We start from the raw sequence: 21,754 nt of genomic DNA, 5'->3' as shown, positions 1-21,754 counted from the left end.
CTGCAGCATGGTGTGGCAAAAAGCTGATAGGTCAAGAAATGCTGCTAGTGTGCTGGAATTAGGAAATGGTTGGCTTCTGATTGTGATGGTGTGAATGTTAACATCTGTATTGTCTCACCCTTCTCATGAGACTGAAAAGGGAATAAAAGTTTTTAAAATGCCTCTCAGTTATTGCCGGGCTTGCAAGGGTCTTTCAGGGGTGAAGAGATAGACGACAATCTTGACTCCATGATCAGAAGGCTGGATTTAGTATTTTATTATATATACTACATTATTACTATGCTAATAGGAATAGAGAAAAAAGTTCAGAAGCTGCCATGCTAAGAATAGAAAAGCAATAAATCAACAAAGGAGCTCTCCCTTATTCTGTCCCAGAGAGAGCATGTCTTTGATTGGCCCTTAATTGTAAACATGCAACATAGGCCAATCACAGGTGCACCTGTTGCATTCCACAGCAGCAGATAACCATTGTTTTCATTCTTTCTCTGGGGCCTCAACTTCCCAGAAGAGGGAAAAATCCTAAAGAAAGGATTTTTCACAAAGGATGTCGGTGGCACTCAGTTGCCCAGTCTCTGGGTCAGGAACAGGGTATTGTCAAATCTCTTGCCACAAATTATTGACAAATAGTTGGCTAATTTTTCAAGAACTCAACAAATAGAATTCCACCACTATACAACTCCATACACATTTACATAGAACTGAATACATATATAACCACCACAATATACAGATGTGAATACAGATTAAATGTTACGTATTACATTCCAGAAAGAGATACATAAAACAAACCTATCTATAAAGAGACAAAAAGCATTACCAACCTAAACAACTGCATCGATACAAATATACAGCTATACATCTGGATATAAATGTAAATATAACATATATAGAAATAGATCAGTATACAGCTAAAAATATAAAATCAGACATATATACCAATACAAATACCAATATAGCTATTTAAAAAGACATATACCGAAAACTATATCAATACAAATAGATACCTACACAACAGTATACCTATAGAAATCTAAACACAGATATTACAATATACATAAAGAACTAGATACATATATGTAGCAGTGAGGGATTGAAGCCTTGCCTGTGGTGATTTGTGGAAGCAAACAAACTCCACAACTTTTGTGGAAGTTGTAAAGCCAGTATGTTTATTACAGTGCTGGACACATGTTGGAGATTTTTTCAGAAATGGCTTAGAAGGCAGCTGTGAGGAGTAAAATTCTCACAGCCGGTTTCTGTAAACAGCAGAAGTTTTCAGGTTGTTTTTAATTACAAGTAAAAGTGACAAACATGAAGACCTTGAGAACCTTGCATACCAGAGTTCTCAGGCAGCTTTCTCATAACAAGTAGATATTCTATCTTTGGCTGTTTTGGGAAAGCAAAAATAATTTTGAGAACCCAAATCTTGGTATTGGAAACATAAAGAGGAGTTGGTGTGTTATCTCTGACCTATTGTGAGCTGGGGTTTGCAATATGCATGAACTTAATTAACACGGTTATAAAAAGTGATTGATTGAGTGAATAAATGGAGCCGATGCTGATCAACAAGGATAGGTCTTCTCCCTCCATCTTCAATATATGGTGACCTCCTCAACGTGATATTGCGACACCACGAGAAGCTGGAGATACGGGTCGGGTTTCCGAGTCTGAAGCAACAGCCGGGACGAGCAGCCGGAACAGCAGAAGCGTGCAGAGAAAAAAAAAGCGGAAGACGCCAAGACACACCGTGCTCCAGGTGTCCGTAACAGACAAGCCTTGGCCGAAACGTGTGGCCAAGACCTCGAAGAGATGCAGAAAAGCACGCTTTCGATTTAGAGGTAATGGAAAGGCAAGCCACATATGATCTTTTTATTGCTTTTTTATAGACAAGACAGATTAAGGAGATGAATTTGCAAAAGGATTTAACAGGACTTTGGACTGACGGCTGTACTGGGGAGATTTTCCTTATCCTCCATGCGGTTTACAAGTTAATGGGATGGCGTGAATTCGGTGATTTATCATGGGAGAGTAATAAAACTGTCAAGACGTTGAGCAGCCGCGCCGAGCGACCGCCTGTAGTGCTGCGCTGTAGCGGCGATAACAGAGGCAGTGGCAGGGAGAAGCCGCGCGGCGGGAACCAAGCCGAGAGCGGGGGGAGGCGCCGCGGGGCAAGCGACCCGTGCGGTCACAGGTGCAGCGGTGTCTGCAGCGCACGCAACAAAGAGCCCAGTGCCACGGGAGCCGCCGCGGAGGCTGAGAGCGGGGGGAGCCGCGCCGCGCCGAGCCCAGCGCAGGGGGTTCGGCCCCTCCGACACAGGCGCCGCGGGACCGGAGCGCTTTTTCCAGCGGAGCGCTTCTCCCTCCGACCCGCAGCAGGCAGGAGCTTCAGTGTGAGACCTTAACAGCCGTAATAATTGTAACTCTTGTAAACAAAAGAAAGATTCCTACTGCAATTAAGAGACCAGTGATAATGAACGGGCAACATCAGAGGATATTAGGACGTTTCTCACCCAAGTGTTAAAGGGGACTTTTGTTCTTCCTAACAGACTTTAGACATCAGAAGCCCAGGATGACTTGGTCGATGGAGCATCGGACTCCAAAGTTGTGTTTTGAGAAATTTAAAAATGTTAAAAACAGGTTAAAGTGGTTGTAGAAGTGAAATATAATAAGTGTATTTTTTATATTTTTTAAGCTTTGTTTAAATGTGGTAAAGGTAAAAGCAAACACTGAATTCAGAAGAATTTTTTTTTTACAGCTATACTTTAAACAGTGTTTTATTCCAATGGTATGTAATGTGGCTTTGCTGTTTTCTAAGAAAGAATATATTTTATATAGCCTTTATAATAGATTTGTAGAGTCAAGGGTAAACACACACAATGAGAAAAAAAAAAAACGAACAAAAAACCAAAAAACAAAACAAAAGCAAAAACAAAAACAAAACAAAACAAAAAAAAAAACCAAAAAAACCCCCAAAAACTTAGAGGAAGAATTAAGAAATGAGAAACCCAGAGGTTTCGGGTGACATGGTTCTAGCTCAAGCCCTGAAAGCTAAATTAGGAGTGGTACACATTTTGAATAAAGAAAAATAGTTTTGGTATAAATTAGAAGTTTTATTGAATTACTGATATAGAAGGTAATGCATAAACACAAACTTAAAGTAGTATATGTGTTTCAAAGATTTGAGCTAAAAAATGTCTATTTTACTCAAGGAAAACATCTGTTGATGTATTTCCTCAAAGAGGCATTTTATAAAATTGCTATATAATTATCTTTAAATAAGAATTGTTTCCTTTCTCTGAATCCAAAGGAAATGTTTGTTTTTTAAAGTGGTGCTTCCTACTTCAAAGCCACTTTAGAAGGCATTATAATAATATAAATAAAATAATAAATATTAAATAAATAATAAAATAAAATAATGATAAATAATAAAATGAATAATAATAATAAAATGATAATAAAATATGAAATAAATAATAAAATAATAAAAAAATATGAAATAAAAAAATTTGAAATAATGAATAATTTCAAATTTTAGTAATAAAGGCATGGTTTTTAAAATCATGTGATTAACAAAAACATACAGCATTTGATATTCATTTTGGGATATCACTTGCTTTCTGTCATGATTGCCGGCAAGCAAACTTTTGTTGACCAGAAGTTTTTTGTTAAGATAAAAATTATATTAAGTGTAAGTTATATAGAATTTAAAATCAGCTGATTTTGTTAAAATTAAGCTTAAGTAATGTTAAGTTTTGTTAAGTTTAAATATTTTAAGTATTTTAAGTCTAAATATTATTGAGTTTGAGTGATGTTAGATGGATTTATGCTTTTATGATAGGCGTTTTTTTTATGACCTGTGTGCAAAGTGTTGTTGTGAACATTAGAGAGACCCTAGCTAAAAGAAACAATTAGAAGCCTTTGTGAGTAGAGTTGTTTTTGTTTAAAATATATCTGCTGTTTAAGAATAGAAAACAAACTTTCTTTAGCTTATTTTTATGAATTATATTAACACACATGAGTTTTGTTTAAGCTTTATAGCACATAGAATTCTTTTTTGTATTTGTTGTATAGCATATCTTATAGTTGGTGATAGCCTTTTTGGTTTGTTTTCCTAGCTTAGATCCTTTGTAAGAGAGAAACCTTGCTAGCTGAGAATATTGCTTATAATGTAATAATTGTTAGAATTGCCTATTTTTGTGTTACAAAGAGTGTGACAGTTAGCCCATTGAACTTTTCTGATTCTTGTTTAAGTTTTATTAGAGTTAATTGATTTTACATATAAGTTTTGTTGATTTTAAAATAAGCCTGTTAAGTTTAGATATTTTAAGTGTTTTAAATGCATGCTAATTTTTCACTACTCCAAATCAACCAAGGACTGAAAATCCCCAGCTGATGCCATTTGAGCCAAAGGATTACAGTCTGTAAAACTGATTTTGAACTTTTCTGAGAAACCCAAGAAAAGGGTGGATGTGAAAACTTCAAGGACACAAAGGATCATTTTCAGATTCGCCATTTGCCTCCTCTCCAGTGCACATGAGGGAGGACAGCTGACAGCCTTTTAACCCTTTGGGGTAAAAGCCATTGCTCGGACCATGGCTGGGGGACCTTATAGAGATACTGAGTGTATTTTTGAATGCTTTTGTTTGTTTTGCTTTGTATTCTTGGTGGTATTCAATATATGGTCAGAGGAATGATAGAAAAACCCAGCATACCAACCTCCTTGTGCAAAAAAGAAAAAAACCGGGAATTGTTGGAGATTTTTTCAGAAATGGCTTAGAAGGCAGCTGTGAGGAGTAAAATTCTCACAGCTGGTTTCTGTAAACAGCAGAAGTTCTCAGGTTGTTTTTAATTACAAGTAAAAGTGACAAACATGAAGACCTTAAGAACCTTGCATACCAGAGTTCTCAGGCAGCTTTCTCATAACAAGTAGATATTCTATCTTTGGCTGTTTTGGGAAAGCAAAAATAATTTTGAGAACCCAAATCTTGGTATTGGAAACATAAGGAGGAGTTGGTGTGTTATCTCTGACCTATTGTGAGCTGGGATTTGCAATATGCATGAACTTAATTAACACGGTTATAAAAAGTGATTGATTGAGTGAATAAATGGAGTCGATGCTGATCAACAAGGATAGGTCTTCTTCCTCCATCTTCAATAGACACACATGGGAATCATTCCCCTAAAATGACATGCATACCTCTGGGAACTCCATATCTGATGCCGGCAGTTTATTTACAGACGTGAACAGGATGTGGCTGCTGGGAGAGTGTCTTGAGCTATTTATTTTTCAGCATCAGTCTCATTACATGATTATGATAATGGAATGATGCGAACAGCTTGCTGTCCAGGCAGCAGGCCAGAAAACTTAACGTTACAGCATACCATATAGCCTTCTTAGCCAATTACACAAAGCAAAAGCATATTGACAGTAATTCTATCCAATCACCATAAGCACACGTACCTTTGGTTAAAACAATGCTTGCTTATTTTCGAGTACAATACCCATTTATAAGAGACAACTTACAGAACACTATTCATAAGCTTAACCTTCTTAATATTGCTAGATAAACTTCTTGCAACTTAGAAAGCCAAACAAAGGCTAATACACAGCTCTATTGTTCTTATTCCCATATCTTCTCCTCAGCTTAAATAATTTTTTCTGCTGCTTTAGTGCTTTCACAATTCCGCTGTATCTGAGACCTGTCTCTTACAACCTTCCTAAAACCCTCTGATTTTATGGATTCCCACACAGATCACCTTTTATTTCCTTCTTAAATACATATGCATGCTATTTCACAACAGGTTCATATATATTCATTCCACTGATTTAATGGCATGACACTTGCCGCTACTTCTTCTTTATCAGAAAGGATTCCTGGGTCAAGCTGCCCTGCTCTGTCTTCCCCCCCGCTCCCCCCCTACCTCTTGTGCTTCAGCTGAAGCAGTCTCTCCAAGAGCAGGTCCTTAGCAAGAACAGGCAGTCAGACTAAACAGGAAGCTACAGACTTAACTCAAAGATGTACATTCCACCTAAATCAAAATGGATTTCTACTCTGGAAAATTTCCACTCTGCTTCAGTGGCAGTGGTGGTTTGCGGATGTTTGGTCTCTCCCTGCCTGTGGCATTGGTGGTTTGAAGATGTTTGGTCTCTGTCTGAAGTTTTTTGCTCCCTGTCTCACCATGGCAGTTCATACGTCCAGATTCTTCCCTGTCTATCCTCAATGATCCAGTCCCTTTTTCTGGAAAGTTCCCTGTCAGTTAGGATTTTTCCTTTTTGCGATTGGTCTGTGTCCTACCTGCTTCAGGTTATGTTTAGAGCTAGCCAGACAGCCCCCTCTCAGATTTCCATCCCCCTCCTGCATAAAAGCCGCTGTTTTCCTCTTTTCCCCACTCTCTGCCACTGCCCCCTTAGAGCTGCGTGGCTCCTGCGCCCACCGGCACCTGTCGCAGCCTAGCCCTCTGCAGCCGGCACCGCTCTCTGCTGCGAGAGAGATCACCCATGCGGCATCAGCTGTCCCGTCCTGGTGAGGGGAAAGACGCTGCCGCTCCTGCGCTCCCTCCCCAGTGCTCCCTCTGCACCACCGGTGCTGCAGCGGCTCCTGCTGACAGAGAGAGAGAGAGAGATCGCTCGTATTGCCAGCACGGCCTGTGTGACCAACTCTGCGTCGCTGCTGTTGCCCGCATGGCAACTACCGTGAAGGGAATTGTCACAGACATCTTTTCATAAAAATCTTTTCTTTAGGATTTTCCCTTCTGGGAAGCTGAGGCCCCAGAAAAAGTATGTAAACAATGGTTATCTGCTGCTGGGGAATGCAACAGGTGCACCTGTGATTGGCCCATGTTGGATGTGTATCATTAATGGCCAATCAAGGACCGAGCTCTCTCTGGGACAGAGTTGGAGAGAGCTCCTTTGTTATTCATTATTTTCTTTTCTTAGCTTAGCTAGCCTTCTGAGAACTTTTCCTTCTATTTCTTTTTAGTAGAGTCATAATGTACTATATATATAATAAAATAATAAATCAAGCCTTCTGATGATGGAATCAACACTCTCGCCTCTCTCTTCATCTGCAAACCCTTGTGACCACGGTCACAATTGGTGATCTCGAGTGACTGAGGAGGACAAATCATCACTTGGTGAGACCCCAGAGGAGCAGTTGCTGCACTGGGTAAACCCCGAATGTGTGGCACTGATGGTTGATTCACAAGTGACCACAGAAGTGGATTCTAGCCAGGAGCTGAAGAACTGAAGATCTTGATTTGGACAGAGTCCACAGCAAGGCTGACCACTAAGAGAACCTTCTGAAAAGCCACATGGAAGATGTTCAGAGAGCTCAGCAGCATCACGCAGATGACCAGAGCATGGTGGATGCTGTCGCTGTTGCAGGAGGTTTTTCCCCTCCTGAAAATGCAGCCATTCGCAGTTTGTGGCTGCAAAGGTGGAGGACTTCTCCCATAGAGGACGAGGTTCAATTCTCCCCTTCAGAGGAGAAACTTACTGCCCTCTGGAAAAAATGGGGTGAAGAGGACAGAATTCTCCTGTCAGAGGCAGATTTCTATGATTTTTTTTCAATGGGCAAAGCTTTTTGGGTTTTTTAGGAATGTGCTGTATGCTCTGGATGTGTTTGTATGGCAGTGCATGGACTCTGTTTTCCAATTCATTTTGGATCGTGGGTTTGGATACTCCCGGATTTATCCAGCATTAAGGATGCTCTTTCCAGTTTTGAAATGGAGAGCAGCTGTTTTTCCATGGATTGCTAACTGCAACGGGCTCGTCCCACTTCCCCCAACTCCAGCAGGAGAAGACCCCCTTGGAGAGGAATGATTTGGGGGGGAATATTTTTCTTGGAGCTAAAAAGTTATTTTCTCTGCGTTTTCGGAGCATTCTCAGATGGAGCCGTCTTTCCCCCCCCCCCTCGTCTCTCTGTGAGGAGTGATGAGTGGGCTGCGCCTCCCCTGTGTGGTGGTTTGACCAGGAAGAAGTGGGAATTCTGGGATGCTGTAGTCAAACCAATGGATGCTCGGAGTTTGATATTGGCACCTGGTGTGACCAGTGCGGTTTGGACACACCTCCAAGAATACACAGGGGTTAAAAAGCAGAGCTTCGGCCCTGAGAGGCCTCTTGGGACGTCGAGGCGAAGAGGTCAGATCTCCCTGCCCTGTCCAGCCGCTGCTGCTGGGCGGGGGAGGGGCAGCCATGTGGTAGGCCTGGGCCTGGACAGAGATGGGGGGTGAGGAGGCCCTTGAGGATGGAAGGGTGGAGGAGCAGCCCCAAGAGACAGCCCTCGGGCAGCCTTTCCTCCCCCAGGAGAGAGAGAGAGAGAGACGGCGTCTGAATGTGATAGCAGCCAGCCCAGGAGGAGAAAGGGGGGGAAGAGTGTGGCCTGGCCGGCTGCAGCAGCACCTGTGGGAGTACCGGCGTTCCAGGACAGACAGAGACTGAAATTTTTAACCCTTTCTTACGTGATTGGGGCCTTGCAAAAATGCTGATCCTCCTCGGAGTTGAATAAGAAGGGAGATAGGAGATGAGATGAGACAAGGACCTGGCCTGAAGGACGTGGAGAAGTTTAACTGAGTGGGGAGAGATGATTGGAGTGGCCTTTTGGCTGGACTTTTCTTGTGTAGCCATAGACTCAGTTTGTTCCTGTGACACAGAGACTGCACTTGGGGGGAAGCAGTGCCTCAGAACCAGGAGGGTTCATTGTGGGGACTCCTCGGCCCCAGGGGGTTGGAAAAATATGGGGGGGACAGATGTCCCAAAGCAGAGACTGCGCCTTTTTGGAGTGAGACAAGGCATCCTTAAAAGACAACACTAAAAGCAGCTCTGGTCCATGCACAGTTGTGAGAGCACTGGGCATGGAAGGAAAATGTCACAAGCGGCAAAAGGACTTTTCCGGGCGGTGCCGAGTGACATGGAAGCACACGAGGTTTCAGCGTGTTTCCAGACGAAGCCTATGGAACAAGAAGGACTCCTCTCCTCTTCATGGACTGAAGTTTGAGTATTCTAAAGGGTGGTGCTGGGCTGGGCAGTTGGTGATTTGGGAGAATGTATCAGATTGGGAAATTTGGTGGGGAGGAGGAAAGTGTTTTTTGTAAGGTTTTCAATTTATTTTTCTATAGGTTTTCCTATTTTTCCTTTAGTTTAGGTAATAAAGTTTTCTTTATGTTTAAGCTGGAGCCTGTTTTGCTTATTCCTGGTCACATCTCACAGCAGACACCAGGGTGAGGGCATTTTCATGGGGGCACTGGCTCTGTGCCAGGCTCAAACCATGACACCCTGGCAGCCCTGCAGGCCCTGCCACGGCCAGCTTCTTGGGCCCCACCCCGCTCAGACATAGGGGCGGCACCGGCCGTCGAGGTCCCGACTGCTGAGGCAGTGCAGCCACCTCCCGGACCCACCCCATGGCTGCGTCCCGGGACAGCCCTGCTCGCAGCTCAGCCAGTTCCTGTGTCTGCGATCTCAGACACAACGGTTCCTGCAACTGCGCCTGTGTTGATAGGAGACACCCTATCAATAGGATAGGTGAAAACAGCGACTCGGCGCCGCCCCACCCGGCCATCCTGCTGCCTCCCGTGCTGGCCCTGCTGCTTTTGCAGTCTACACCTGTGATCGCAGAAACACTGTTTCCTGCGGCTGCGCCGATGTTGCTAGGCAACAGCGATCTGCCGGCCCCCCTGCTGCCTTCCATGCCTGCTCCGCCGCTTTTGCAGACAACGTCTGCGCCTCTGCAGCCGGTCCCGGAGCTAACAGAAGACGCCGCTGCTGACCCCATGCCGTGCCTGCCAGTCTCTCCCACAGAGGCAGAGCATGCGCCTGCGCTGCTGCTCCCGGAGCCAAGCGACACAACAGCAGCATGTTCCCACGCACCCTTGCCGCCTTCCACCGAGCCAGTTCCCGTTCAGTAGGCTGCTGAAAACGACACCGAGCCCGCGGGACCCTTGGAGCTGCCCGCGGTCGCAGCGCTCCCGGCAGCAGCTGCCGCAGTGGCTCCTGCACCCGGCGTGACTTCCCCCCGACCGGTCCGGTTGTTCGTCTCTGCACGGTCATGTGTAGGATGGCCTTGGGACAGCCCACGCTCCACAGGACTGTGCCAAACGAATTTACCAAATTCAAGATCCGTATAATTATCTTTATTTTTATGCAAGCAAGAATAAGCAAGGTTCAGCGTTGGGCGACCAGGAGTCCCCGCTCCTCTTAGGCACGTACCTTTCCCCCCTTTAAAGTTCGCTTTTTATTGTCCTTTTTTTCCGGATTCCTGGATGACGTGGTCCGTCTTCTGCGCTTGCTCCTCCGGTTGCTAGGGGGTCTTTTTCTGCCTTCTGGTGGTCGTGGGATGAAGGCCCCAAGTCTTCCTCTTTGGCCGCTTTCCTTATAAGGTATATCTATAAGTCTAAATTCTAAAAGCTAAGCAATTCTTGCAAGGTTAATAATTGTTACCAGATGTGGAGGTATCTCATTACAGAGGGTCTCCTATATCTATGGGGTGGAATTTGCAAACCAAGCAATTCTAGTGAAGTTAGTAATTGTTACCAGATGTAGCTGTACCTAGTTACAGGGGAGTGGTTTGTAAATAAAGCAATTCCTACGAAGTTAAAGGTTTTACCATATGTGACTGCACATAGGTATATATTATATCTTGCTAAACAAGAGCTGTTTAGCTATTGTTTTATAATTTAAATTATGTAGCTATTAATGAACAAACATATTGTTACTTATTACAATTCCCCATTTCTCTTTTTAACAATTTTGTCCATTAAATCTTTTTAGCTCCTTCCTAGCAAGCACTAAATGGTCTGTTTCATCAGTTCAGCTATGTGCATTAATTATACATGCTAATTTCTTTAGCCTTTTCATCATATTCCAATTCATAACAAATTGAACTGCTGACAAAATAAATCCTAGTACAATCAGAATTAAAAGAACGACAATGGGATGGCACATACTGTTTAGGACATGTGTGGCAGAAGGTGACCATCCGAACAGCGTATCCCACCCCCTATGATTGCTATCTTGCTTCACCCTTTCTAGTACCTGGTGTATTTTCTCTACATCATGTTGAACAGTTACTAGGGTCTTCTGTCCACTTTTCCTGATTTTCTCAAGAATTTTGATCAGGTCCTGATGAAACAATAGTTGTCTCACTAGGGTGAAGTCCATCCCAATCAGGGTGGGCATTAGCTTGTGAATCAGTGTGTAGTTAGATTGTAATAGGTGGTGAGAGGTAACTGTAGCTTCATAAGTGGTGTCACACCCTGTAATCTTAGTGAAGTTACAAGCACAGAAGTTTGAGTGATTCTTTGTATCTACCGTAATATTATCTGCTAGCACAAAATCACAGCGTTCTAAAACACGTGCACCCATTGCCTATGTATATAAGAACTGTTTTAGAAGCCTCGTTAGGGCGAATCTCAAAATGGCAAATGTTTTGCTCTGTGTCTTTCCCAATTTGGCAAAATGTTTGACAACATCCACTGGTGTGTCCCTAAAGCCAGTAGAGATGACCTCAGTGGGTGCTGTAATTTGGACAGATCTCTGGCCGTAGCAGCCAGTTTGTTCATTAGTACCTCCGAATCAATGCTATTCAGAATTCCCAGTCCTGTGCCTAGAACACCAGTCACATCTCTAAGTTTCCTTGTTTTAAAAGAGCTGCGTTTCCTGAGCCAAGTAGTCCAGCCTTCAAAGGATGTTTGCAAAAACGGAGAACAAGCTGGCTGGATTTCTGAAACATTGGTCTGCATCAGCACTTCGACCCGTTTCAGAGACCATGCTGGATTGAATAATATTTGTTGTTGAGCAGTTTTTCTGATTATATAAGGTCCTATTTTGAAAATTTTTGGTGTAAGTGTGACCAGTGGTGTAGGTGAAACAGTGATAATGTGAGGTTTAGTAGTGCTAGATTGTGTTTTACTATCTATTATGAATTTAAAAGAAAGGCCCTGTGTATCTTTTTCCCAGAGGCAGACTACCTCTGCCGTGTGAGTTAATGTGAAGTTTTGCCAGCAGTCTCGTGCTGGGTATTCACAATTTATTTGTTTATCCTCCTGACCCATGGAAACACTGATTGAGATTGCGTTTGTATAGTCTGATCCATTAACCATTTGACATCCAATATCAATTTGTTCTCCCACTGCTCCTTGAAGCTGCCAAGTTTTCTGCCTCTTCCATTTGTGTATGGCATACGGCAGACCGTCATGCAGAACTAATGTTAGTAAACTTAAACCTGTGGTATTTCCCACAGATCCGGTAAATTGCAAAAAGGCCTGAGACCAGTCAGTGATCAGGGTCCGTTTGACTAGGATCTTGTTCCCTTTATAAGGCTGATGGGGGTTTCCCCAGGCAGTTGGGAAGCTCAGGATTATAATGATAAAAATAGCTCGCCAAGCAGGGCAGGGTCCTAGCAACCAATTTTGTTCACCTTTTATAACCATATCTCTTTTACCTGGAGCATTCCGGTGCTCCGTTCGTGTTCCTGTGGCCCGTTGCTCTCCCCCACTCCTCCTTACCTCTCTGCCTCGCCTGCCAGCCCGGGTGCATCGGTCTGCAGGGATCATTATCTTCTCGGCAGCAGGGGTAGTCTTCAGGGGGTGCGTTATTTGGGCTATCCCTTTGAGTCCTGCCCCCACTCCTAAGGGCAGGCTGCCAGGCCTCCAGGCAAAGGATCTCTCTTATTTTATGGCAGACTCCCTACCGTTCCTAGTGAGCTTTACAGGGCCTGAGTCCCACTGTCTGGTTTTTTCCTCCGAGCCTTATGGGCTCGTTTCTTATATATTCGGAAGTAGCGACGTATGGTACTATCCCAATTTTGGGGCTCAACTTGCCACTCTATGGGGACATGAATCTTTTTCCCTTTACACACCTGGTCTAATATCACACTCTGATTTTGGCAGATGATCCTATATAATTGGTGATGTATTGCCCAGGCCAGGGCCCAATGTCTCCTCTGCTCTATATTTTCAATTAATGTTATTGCTTCCCTGTAAGGGATTTCTCTTTGTCCTGGGGCTGTTGCAAATTTGCTTAGGGCTGTGTGAGGGTTTTCCCTCCTCCAACCCCAATCACAAGTATGACACCAGATACCCCTACCTAATTGTGACTGGAAAAGCCACCATTTGAGCCTACATCCCCCGCAAAATATTTTTATCCATGCCCTACAGTTGGGATCACCACATTTAATGCACCCAGGTCTGTTAGACAGCGGCCGCCTTATCTCAGCGAGGACCTCAGCCACTGATATCAGATCATCCCATGTGTGCCAAATGAGAGGACACTTCTGTTCCTTTCCCACCCTTTGAATATTGTCTCTAACCAGTAACTGCAGTCGGTGTTTCTCCCTCTCAGTCATTCATATTACCAGTTGATAGGCGTTCTTATGTTTTCTGAAGAGTCAATTGTAGATCTCCACGGCGACTGGTCACCTCCCAAGGGGTGTCTGCAGTGATGGGTCCTTTCACTCGACTGGCATGTGTCCAGCCTTTTTCAGCAGTTCAGATGGCTGTTTCTGTGGTAAACAGGACAACATAGGGACCTTCCCATTGGGGTGTTAGGGAGGTCTCTTTCCAAGTTTTAATTAGGACTCTATCTCCAGGTTTAAGCTTATGCATTGCTATATCCCAAGGGGGTCTTTGTACCAATAGTCCTTTTCGTTTTAATTCCTCCCTTCGTTTCATTAGCTGTTGTATGTAACTCTGAATTTGACTATCTTGGATACAGGGATGGTTTCCTGGTAGCTCTAAGTTGTAAGGCATTCCATAGAGCATTTCAAAGGGAGAAATTCCCACATCCATCCTAGGTTGGGTTCTAATGTTTAGCAGCGCCATGGGTAAACATCTGACCCACGACATTTTAGTTTCCACCATAAGTTTAGTGAGTTGCTTCTTGATTTCTCCATTTGCCCTTTCTACCCTCCCTGAGCTTTGAGGGTGCCAAGGGGTGTGATATTTCCATTTAGTACCTAAGGCCACGGTTACCTCTTTTAGTACTTTATTTGCGAAATGGGGGCCTCTATCAGAGTCTAATATTTCTTCTAGTCCATACCTAGGGATTATTTCTTCCAGCAAGGTTTTAATCACCACGTTTGCAGTGGCCCGTGATGTAGGATATGCTTCTACGAAGTGGGTTAGATGATCTACCAGTACCAATAAGTACTTGTACCTCCCTACTTTCGGTAGCTCGGTGAAATCTACTTGTACATGTGAAAAAGGTCGGTGTGCTAATTCCCTTTCTCCTGGAATCCTTTCTCGAGCTTGATGCCTATTAACCCTCTGGCATGTTATACATCCCCTAACTACTTGTTTTGCTATATCATAAATTCCTATACATATACTTAATAGTAAACTGATCTACTAAGGCTTGGGTTCCCCAATGAGTCTGTTCATGCAACTGCTGCACTATCCTCTGAGCTACAGATTTTGGCAGCACTTCCCTATCATCTGGTAATTTTCGAATACCCTCATTCTCTTTTATTCCCATTTTGTCTAAGTTTTCCTTTTCCTGGGCTGTGAAGCTCAGGACACAAACTCTCTCATCATCTCGCATTCTCCTTATTCCCTGCTCCTGGAATTTTATGAGGGCAGCTTTCTTTGCTTCTCTGTCTGCTATATTGTTTCCTGTGATCAGATGGGAGGGACCCTTTTGATGTCCTTTAACATGTACTATTGCTATTCTCTTTGGGCCTCTTAACGCTTGTAATACCTGAGTTATTAGTTCCCGATGTATTAATTCTTTTCCTCAGGAATTTATTAACCCTCTTTCTTCCCAAATTTTTCCAAAAGTATGTATCACTCCAAAGGCATACTTTGAATCCATATAGATGGTCCCAACCTTAGCTTCCAAGAATTTCAGAGCCTGCAATACCACACAAAGCTCACAGGCCGGGGCTGACCAACTAGGACTCAGAGGTCCAGATTCTATTATTTCTAAATTTTCACCTCCCACAATGGCATATCCAGAGATTCGCTTCCCTCAACAACCCTAGAGGAACCATCCACAAATAACTTTTCTCCCTCTTCCAGCTCTTCTTCTTCAAGATCTGGTCTAATTTTTGTTTGTTTCTCTATGCTATGTAAGCAATCATGAGTTAAATTCTCCTGTGGATCTCCAAACAGGAATTCAGCAGGGTTTTGCAGAGAGGTGGTTTCAAGTATCAACCGAGGGGATGACAGTAAAATGCCCTCATATTTCAAAAGTCTTGAGTCTGTTATCCATTTTTCTGCCTTTTGTTGCAACACTGCCCGTATATTATGGGGAGTAAAGACTCTCAGTTCTCCTCCGTAGGTAATTTTGAGAGCTTCCTCCACTAAGAGAGCTGTGGCTACTATAATCTGCAAGCATGTTGGCCATCCCCTACTTACTGGATCCAGTAATTTAGAGATATATGCTACTGGTTTTCGACTGCCAGCCCAGTCCTGAGCCAGTGCCCCAAATGCTACTCCTGCCTCAGCATTAACGAACAAATAAAAAGGTCTCCTAACATCGGGGAGGCTTAGCACCGGGGCATTAGCCAATTCCTCTTTTAGTTGTTCTAATGATTCTTCATCCTTTTCAGTCCATTTAATCAAACCTTCAGTAGTTAGTTTTTCATACAAGAATTTTACCTTGCCACTAAAGTTTCCAATCTATTGTCTGCAGTATCCTACAAGACCCAATAGCTGTCTGATTTGTCTCTTATTTCTTGGGGGAAGAAGGGAGAGGATTCCCTTAGCCCTCTCTGGATCTAGTGTTTTAGTTCCTTTACTGAGTCGGTGTCCCAGGTACTTCACTTCTTCTTCTACGAATTGCAATTTTTTTTTGGACACCTTCAGTCCCTGAACGCCCAAAAAGTTTAAAAGCTTAATGCTTTCTTCCCTAACTGATTCCTCACTCTTTCCAGCTATTAAAAGATCATCTACATATTGAACAAGGGTTATTCCTGGATTTGGGGTATAGGTTTTCATTATCTGTTCTAATGCATGCCCAAATAAATTCAGGGACTCAGTGTATCCCTGTGGGAGCACGGTCCACCTTAGTTGTTGCTTTCGGTGGGTATCGGGATCTTCCCATTCTAAATGCAAAATAGTCTCTACATTCTTCCTTCAAGGGGCATGCCCAAAAGGCATCTTTCAAATCTATAACACTATACCATTGGTCATCAGGTTTCAATTGACTGAGCAATGTATGGGGATTAGCTACTACAGGGAACCGGGCACTAGTTCTTTTATTTATTTCCCCCTAAATCATGTACTAGTCGGTATTTTCCATCTGGTTTTTTTACAGGTAAGATGAGGGTGTTGAAGGGAGACATACAAGGTTCCAAGAGCCCTTGTTGTATTAACCATTCTATTTCTGGTTTTAGTCCCCTTCGCCCATCGTCTGACATGGGATATTGTTTCATCCTCACCGGGATTTCTGGGTTTTGGATGATAACTGTGAAAGGCTCTATATTCAGTCTCCCTGCTGTGTCAGGGGTATACCAAACCTCTGGGTTTATCTTCTCCTCATCAGTGGCCCGTAGGGGGCACAGTCTGACTTTCAACTGTTCTTCTTCAATATTTATATTTATTCCTAATTCCACCATTAAATCTCTACCTAATAAATTGTAATCGGCTTCAGGAACTAGTAGCAGGGATCCTACCCCTATTTTTTTCTCTGATTCTATTAAGACATCTTTAATTACAGGAACCTTGAAGGGTTCCCCTTTTGCCCCAATAACCTGTACTGTTGAAGGCAAAATCTTACATCCTGGGGGCAAAGACTGAACTGTTGATCTCTCGGCCCCCGTGTCTACAAGGAAGGTTATGGGGGTTTGCTGGGGACCCACTTTAAGTTTTACCAAGGGCTCTGATGACATTTGAGTCCCCAATAAATACAGCCCTTGACCCCCTAATCCTCTTTGAACATTTTCTCATCCCTAAGCCTCTTTCGACATTCCCTCTTCATGTGTCCTTTCCCACCACAGTAGTAGCACACCGTTCCTTCTCTCCCCCCAGCTGGGGGCCCTCCTAAATCCCGGGGACCCCTCCTCATGTCATTTCTTTCCCGTGGCGGAGGGTTGTTTTGCTGTCCCTCCCTGACTGCTGCCACCATCATCCAAACTTGCCTTTTATGTGCCTCTTCCTCCCGTCTAACATATACTTTTTGAGCCTCCCTAAGCAATTCATCAAGTCCTCTGTCCTGCCAATCCTCTAACTTTTCTAATTTCTTTCGAACATCCTCCCACAATTTACTACAAACTGTGTTTTCAGGAGTGCTTGCCCCATAGGCGTCTCTGGATCCAACCCTGAGTATAACTGAAAACTCTTCCTTAATCTTTCCAACCATTCAGTAGGGGTCTTATCCTTTCCTTGGCACTCCCTGAATGCCTTACTTATATTTTGTCCCCGGGGCACAGCCTCTCATATGCCCTGGATTATGATGGTTCTTAAGTCCTGCATAGGACCACGATGGTTGGGGTCCTGATTATTCCAATTGGGATTTTGCAAGGGCCATTTGACATCAGCCGCAGGACCTTGAACATGCTGGGCGTCCCACATCCTCATTCCTGTCCTTCTAATCATCCATCTCTCCTTTGTTGTAAATAGTATGCCTAGAGTGGACTGTATCTCTACCCAAGTATATATATTTGGTCCCAGGAACTGATCCACCCTTTCTGCTACTCCTATAGGGTCTTCTAATAATTTTCCTATCTCTTTCTTAAACTCACGGACATCTCCTGAGTTTAAGGGGACAGACACAAACCCCATCCCAGCTTGAGGTCTCCCTAATGCTATCTCCCTAAGAGGGAACAACCCACTGTTCTCTGCTTCCTCAATTACTGTCCTCATCTGACTCCGAGTATGCCTCCTGTAATCCGGGGAGTCTGTGACCTGCTGTTTATCAGGGGCTGATGCCGGAGGAATGCTTGGAAGGGATACAGGGGGGGCTGGGGCTGGTGGTGGTATATATGGGGGAGGATAAATAGAAATCTCTTCCTCCACTCGGGACTTTTTCTTTCTATCTTCCTCGCCTTGGCTTCCCTTAAGGGGGAGCAATCTAGTTATTTGCTCATTACTTCCTACCAACCACAATTTAGCACAGGCACTCTCTTCCAGGTTTTCTGGCTCTTTGGAATTCACATAGATGTTCAGGGCTTGACAGACCCAGTCCCCGGAGGATCCGAAAACGGGCCAGTATATATTTCCTGAGTCCAATTTCTTACCCCCCCATACTACCATGCAATAATTTATCATTTTTGCTTTATCCTTCCCCTTTCTGGAGGGAAAATCATCCCAATACTTAATCATTAATCCTAACGGACTATCCTTAGGTATTGGGGGTAACCGGGGGCCCTCCCCCATGGAGTCAGAAGGCTTGCTTTCCTCTGCCCCATCTTCCAAGGCACCTCCACGCACACACATACACACACACCCCTCGGTCGTGGCTCGCTCCCTCGCGGGCTACGAGAAACGCACTACTAGAGGGTCCATCTCACGTCGTCCGCAGTTGGACGTCTCATTCACTGTGCCCTGGGATTCCAACCTCAACCGAGCGGTTCACCCATATACTCACGCGTCCTGCGTCTTCGCTTGGATCTTCGTGCACAAAGTTTACAGGGTTACCAGTGTTTCCTTCCTTATTCTCGAATTTAGGTTCGTTGGTCCAGAGGGGGGGTCGGTTGAGAAGATCAGGGCCACCAAAGGGGTGGGGGCACCCCCCCCAAATTCTCAAACCAACCCTATCTCTAGATCCGAGTCATGGCACCAAATTGTGATAAACAAATTTACCAAATTCAAGATCCGTATAATTATCTTTATTATTATGCAAGCAAGAATAAGCAAGGTTCAGCTCTGGACGGCCAGGAGTCCCCACTCCTCTTAGGCACCCAGCGCTGGGCGGTCAGGAGTCCCCATTCCTCCTGGCCGCCCAGCGCTGAACCTTGCTTATTCTTGCTTGCATAATAATAAAGATAATTATACGGATCTTGAATTTGGTAAATTCGTTTATCACAGGACGAGTCTGGACTCTTCAGATTTTCAGTCTTCAATATTGTTTATTATTTCTTATCTACAAAATTTTCTTCCAGCCTGACAGAGGTCTGACCAGCAAGGCAGCCAAGGGCACCCCTACCTCCCACTGGGCAGTCATCTATTTTTATACTAAAAACTACATACATCATATTTACTTTTATTTTCCAATACCTTTCATCCATATTAGCAAGTGCACCTTCACCAAGAACCAAGCCCAAAGTGCCAACATCACCACAGAAAATGGATGATAAGAAGAAGAAAGAAGAAGGACAGTCTTGTCGGCCTGATTCCTCCATCTTGTCTCCATAACCCCCCTGTACCAAAATCCTAAAGTCCATATTTCCACCCTGTGAATACTTAATTCTTACATCATTTATCCCCAAGTGATTCTCTTGTCCTCAAACAGGTGGCATATCCTGTGCAGGGTCAAAATCCAACCACCAAGCACTTCTGACAACGTTGCAGGATTTCCGAACCCCCCAAGGGTTGTTTCGGTAACTCTGCACATCCAGAGTGATGTGCCAAGTTCCCACATCTCCCCCTTCTGTTTGCACCAAAAGCATCTCTTTCGCAACTTGACTCATGACACGCTGTACACATAAAAAGATGCATTGGATAACAAGAGCACTATCAAGATATATAGATCAAGATATATAGACCTATCTTTAAAAACCCTCTCCCTAAAGGAGAAAGATCAAAAAATCCTGCCACGTCATCAATCCAAGACCCAGTGATCTCCCCTTAGTTTATTTATACTATCTTTTATTCTTTGAATACTTTTGTGAATTGACCTTGAATGGTCAGAGATTCATGCAGCACATCCCCTCAAACTCTTCACACCCATATCCATGAGTGAGCAACAGATAATCAATTGCCGCTCTGTTTTGAAGAGTCGCCTGTCTCACACTGTTGATGTTTTTCAGCATGTCACTCTGTGCGAGAGACATGGATTGAGTATGCTTGCTCAACCAGCAACCCATGTGGTCCAGTTGAGTCAAGGCCACCCCCGACGCTGTCTGAGGTGAGAAAATTGCTGTAGCAATTCTACTTGCCTTGTCCCAAATTTACACTTCGTCATTGCAATCTGCCCCATAATGTTGTAATGATCTTTTCTCTTTGTGTTTTTTCTCTCTCAACAACTTCAAATTTGGTGACAACATTGAAATTTTCCCAATGCTGCATGGACCTCCCCTGGCATTGGCAGGAATGCCATGCTAAATTCTGTGCCCACAAAATAAAAACAATCCTCGTGGCAATTACACCTGAACCTGGATTGATCCTTTGGCTGTTTTTTTAGTGTATTTACACCAAGCTGATGCATTTCTATAAAATTCATGATTGGGAGTGACATCAATAGTTTTGTTTGTTTTTGTCACATTTGGAGTTTCAAACTGCATGCAAAGTTCCATTGTCATGGACCCAAAGATCTCCAATTCCTGAGGTTCAGTAGAAGCCACAGGAACAAGATGCATCCAAGCACAGCACTCCTTTACAGGATCTTTAACGACCTGCGAAATGTTGACCAAGGAGTGTCCCAGAATTGGCCATTCGTCCACTGGCAACCCAACCATGCATGCTGAGAATGGTCTCCCTGGCCTCGAATGTGTCAAGCAAATACTTTCCAAATTCGCTGTTTGGGCCCAAGTCTCCCAAACATTCTGCTTTGGCTGATCAATGGGTAGATTTGCCCCATTGCCTAAAGCAATAAATGAAAGAATGAGGCACATGAGCACTGTGAAGCTCATGACTTCACCCTCGTGAGAAAGCATTGCCATGTTTCCACTCAAGACCCCAAAGGAAAACCCCCCAAAATCTCTGCTCCTTTTATTTCTCTTCTGAGTCACTGTCTGCAGCTTGAGCCTCCACTTCTGTCTGTGTGCTCATTTCTATGTTTTTTGGATCAGTGTTCTCTTGCTCTCGCATCCGAAACGGCTTCACGTGTTGCGCTGAAACCCACTTCAGACCTCGCCCTGTGGAAACACAAGTGAAATCCTTGCCCCAGGTGATTAGTTTGAAGGGGCCCTCTATTTGTCCTGTCTCTGGATTTCTGATCAAAACCAAAAGATTTTTCCTTAGTTTTGCCTGCAAGCTGTTTGAAAAACGCCTCACGATTGGCAGATTGGGCTCTGAAGATGAACCATTTAGGAAATTCAACACATACAATGCTTTATTTAACTTCATGTGAGGTGTCACCTCTGGATCCCCCCTTCTCTTTCTGTCCAGAAGGGATTTCAGGGTGTGATATGTTCTTTCAATGACTGCTTGACCTGTGGGTGAATGTGAAATACCAAATGTATGTTTGACACCCCACCTTTTCAGGAATTTGTCAAGCACCCTGCCTATACATGTTGGACCATTATCTGTTTTTATTTCTTGAGGAACACCTAATGATGTGAATGCTTGCAGAAATGTCAAAAAGCATGTTCTGCTGTTTCCCCTGCATGTGCCGAAGCAAAGACTGCTCCTGAGAATGTATCTACTGAAACATGAGTATTTTTGAGCCTCCCAAAAGATGGGTGTTTTGTGACATCATCTTGCCACAACTGAAGACTTTGCAGTCCCTGCGGATTCACTGCTCCTGTGGAAGCAGGTGGCTGCACAAGCTGACAATCTGGACAAGCACTAATTATTTCCCTTGCCTGACTCTTTGTGAGACTAAAGGATTCCATCAGTGCCTGTGCATTCTGATGAAAAAACCCATGACTCAATCTTGCCTGCTCAAAAATGTCCAGGAGTGTTTGTGAAATGGGCGTTGTCAATCTGTCTGCCTGAGCATTCC

General features: G+C 43.9%; 1 protein-coding gene across 1 annotated transcript in view; it reads left to right on the top strand.

Annotated features, from left to right (window-relative positions):
- Positions 1-21,754, top strand: part of LOC135460135 (serine/threonine-protein kinase PAK 3-like) — a 67,584-nt gene that overhangs the window by 4,100 nt on the left and 41,730 nt on the right. Inside the window, exons 2-3 of the mRNA XM_064736807.1 lie at positions 6,410-6,521; positions 6,563-6,682. Of these exons, the coding sequence (XP_064592877.1) occupies positions 6,410-6,521; positions 6,563-6,682 (232 nt within the window). The remainder of the gene's footprint in view (positions 1-6,409; positions 6,522-6,562; positions 6,683-21,754) is intronic.

Source organism: Zonotrichia leucophrys, chromosome Z, assembly GCF_028769735.1.
Source record: "Zonotrichia leucophrys gambelii isolate GWCS_2022_RI chromosome Z, RI_Zleu_2.0, whole genome shotgun sequence".
Taxonomy (NCBI): domain Eukaryota; kingdom Metazoa; phylum Chordata; class Aves; order Passeriformes; family Passerellidae; genus Zonotrichia; species Zonotrichia leucophrys.
This window is presented reverse-complemented; position numbering and strand designations above follow the sequence as displayed.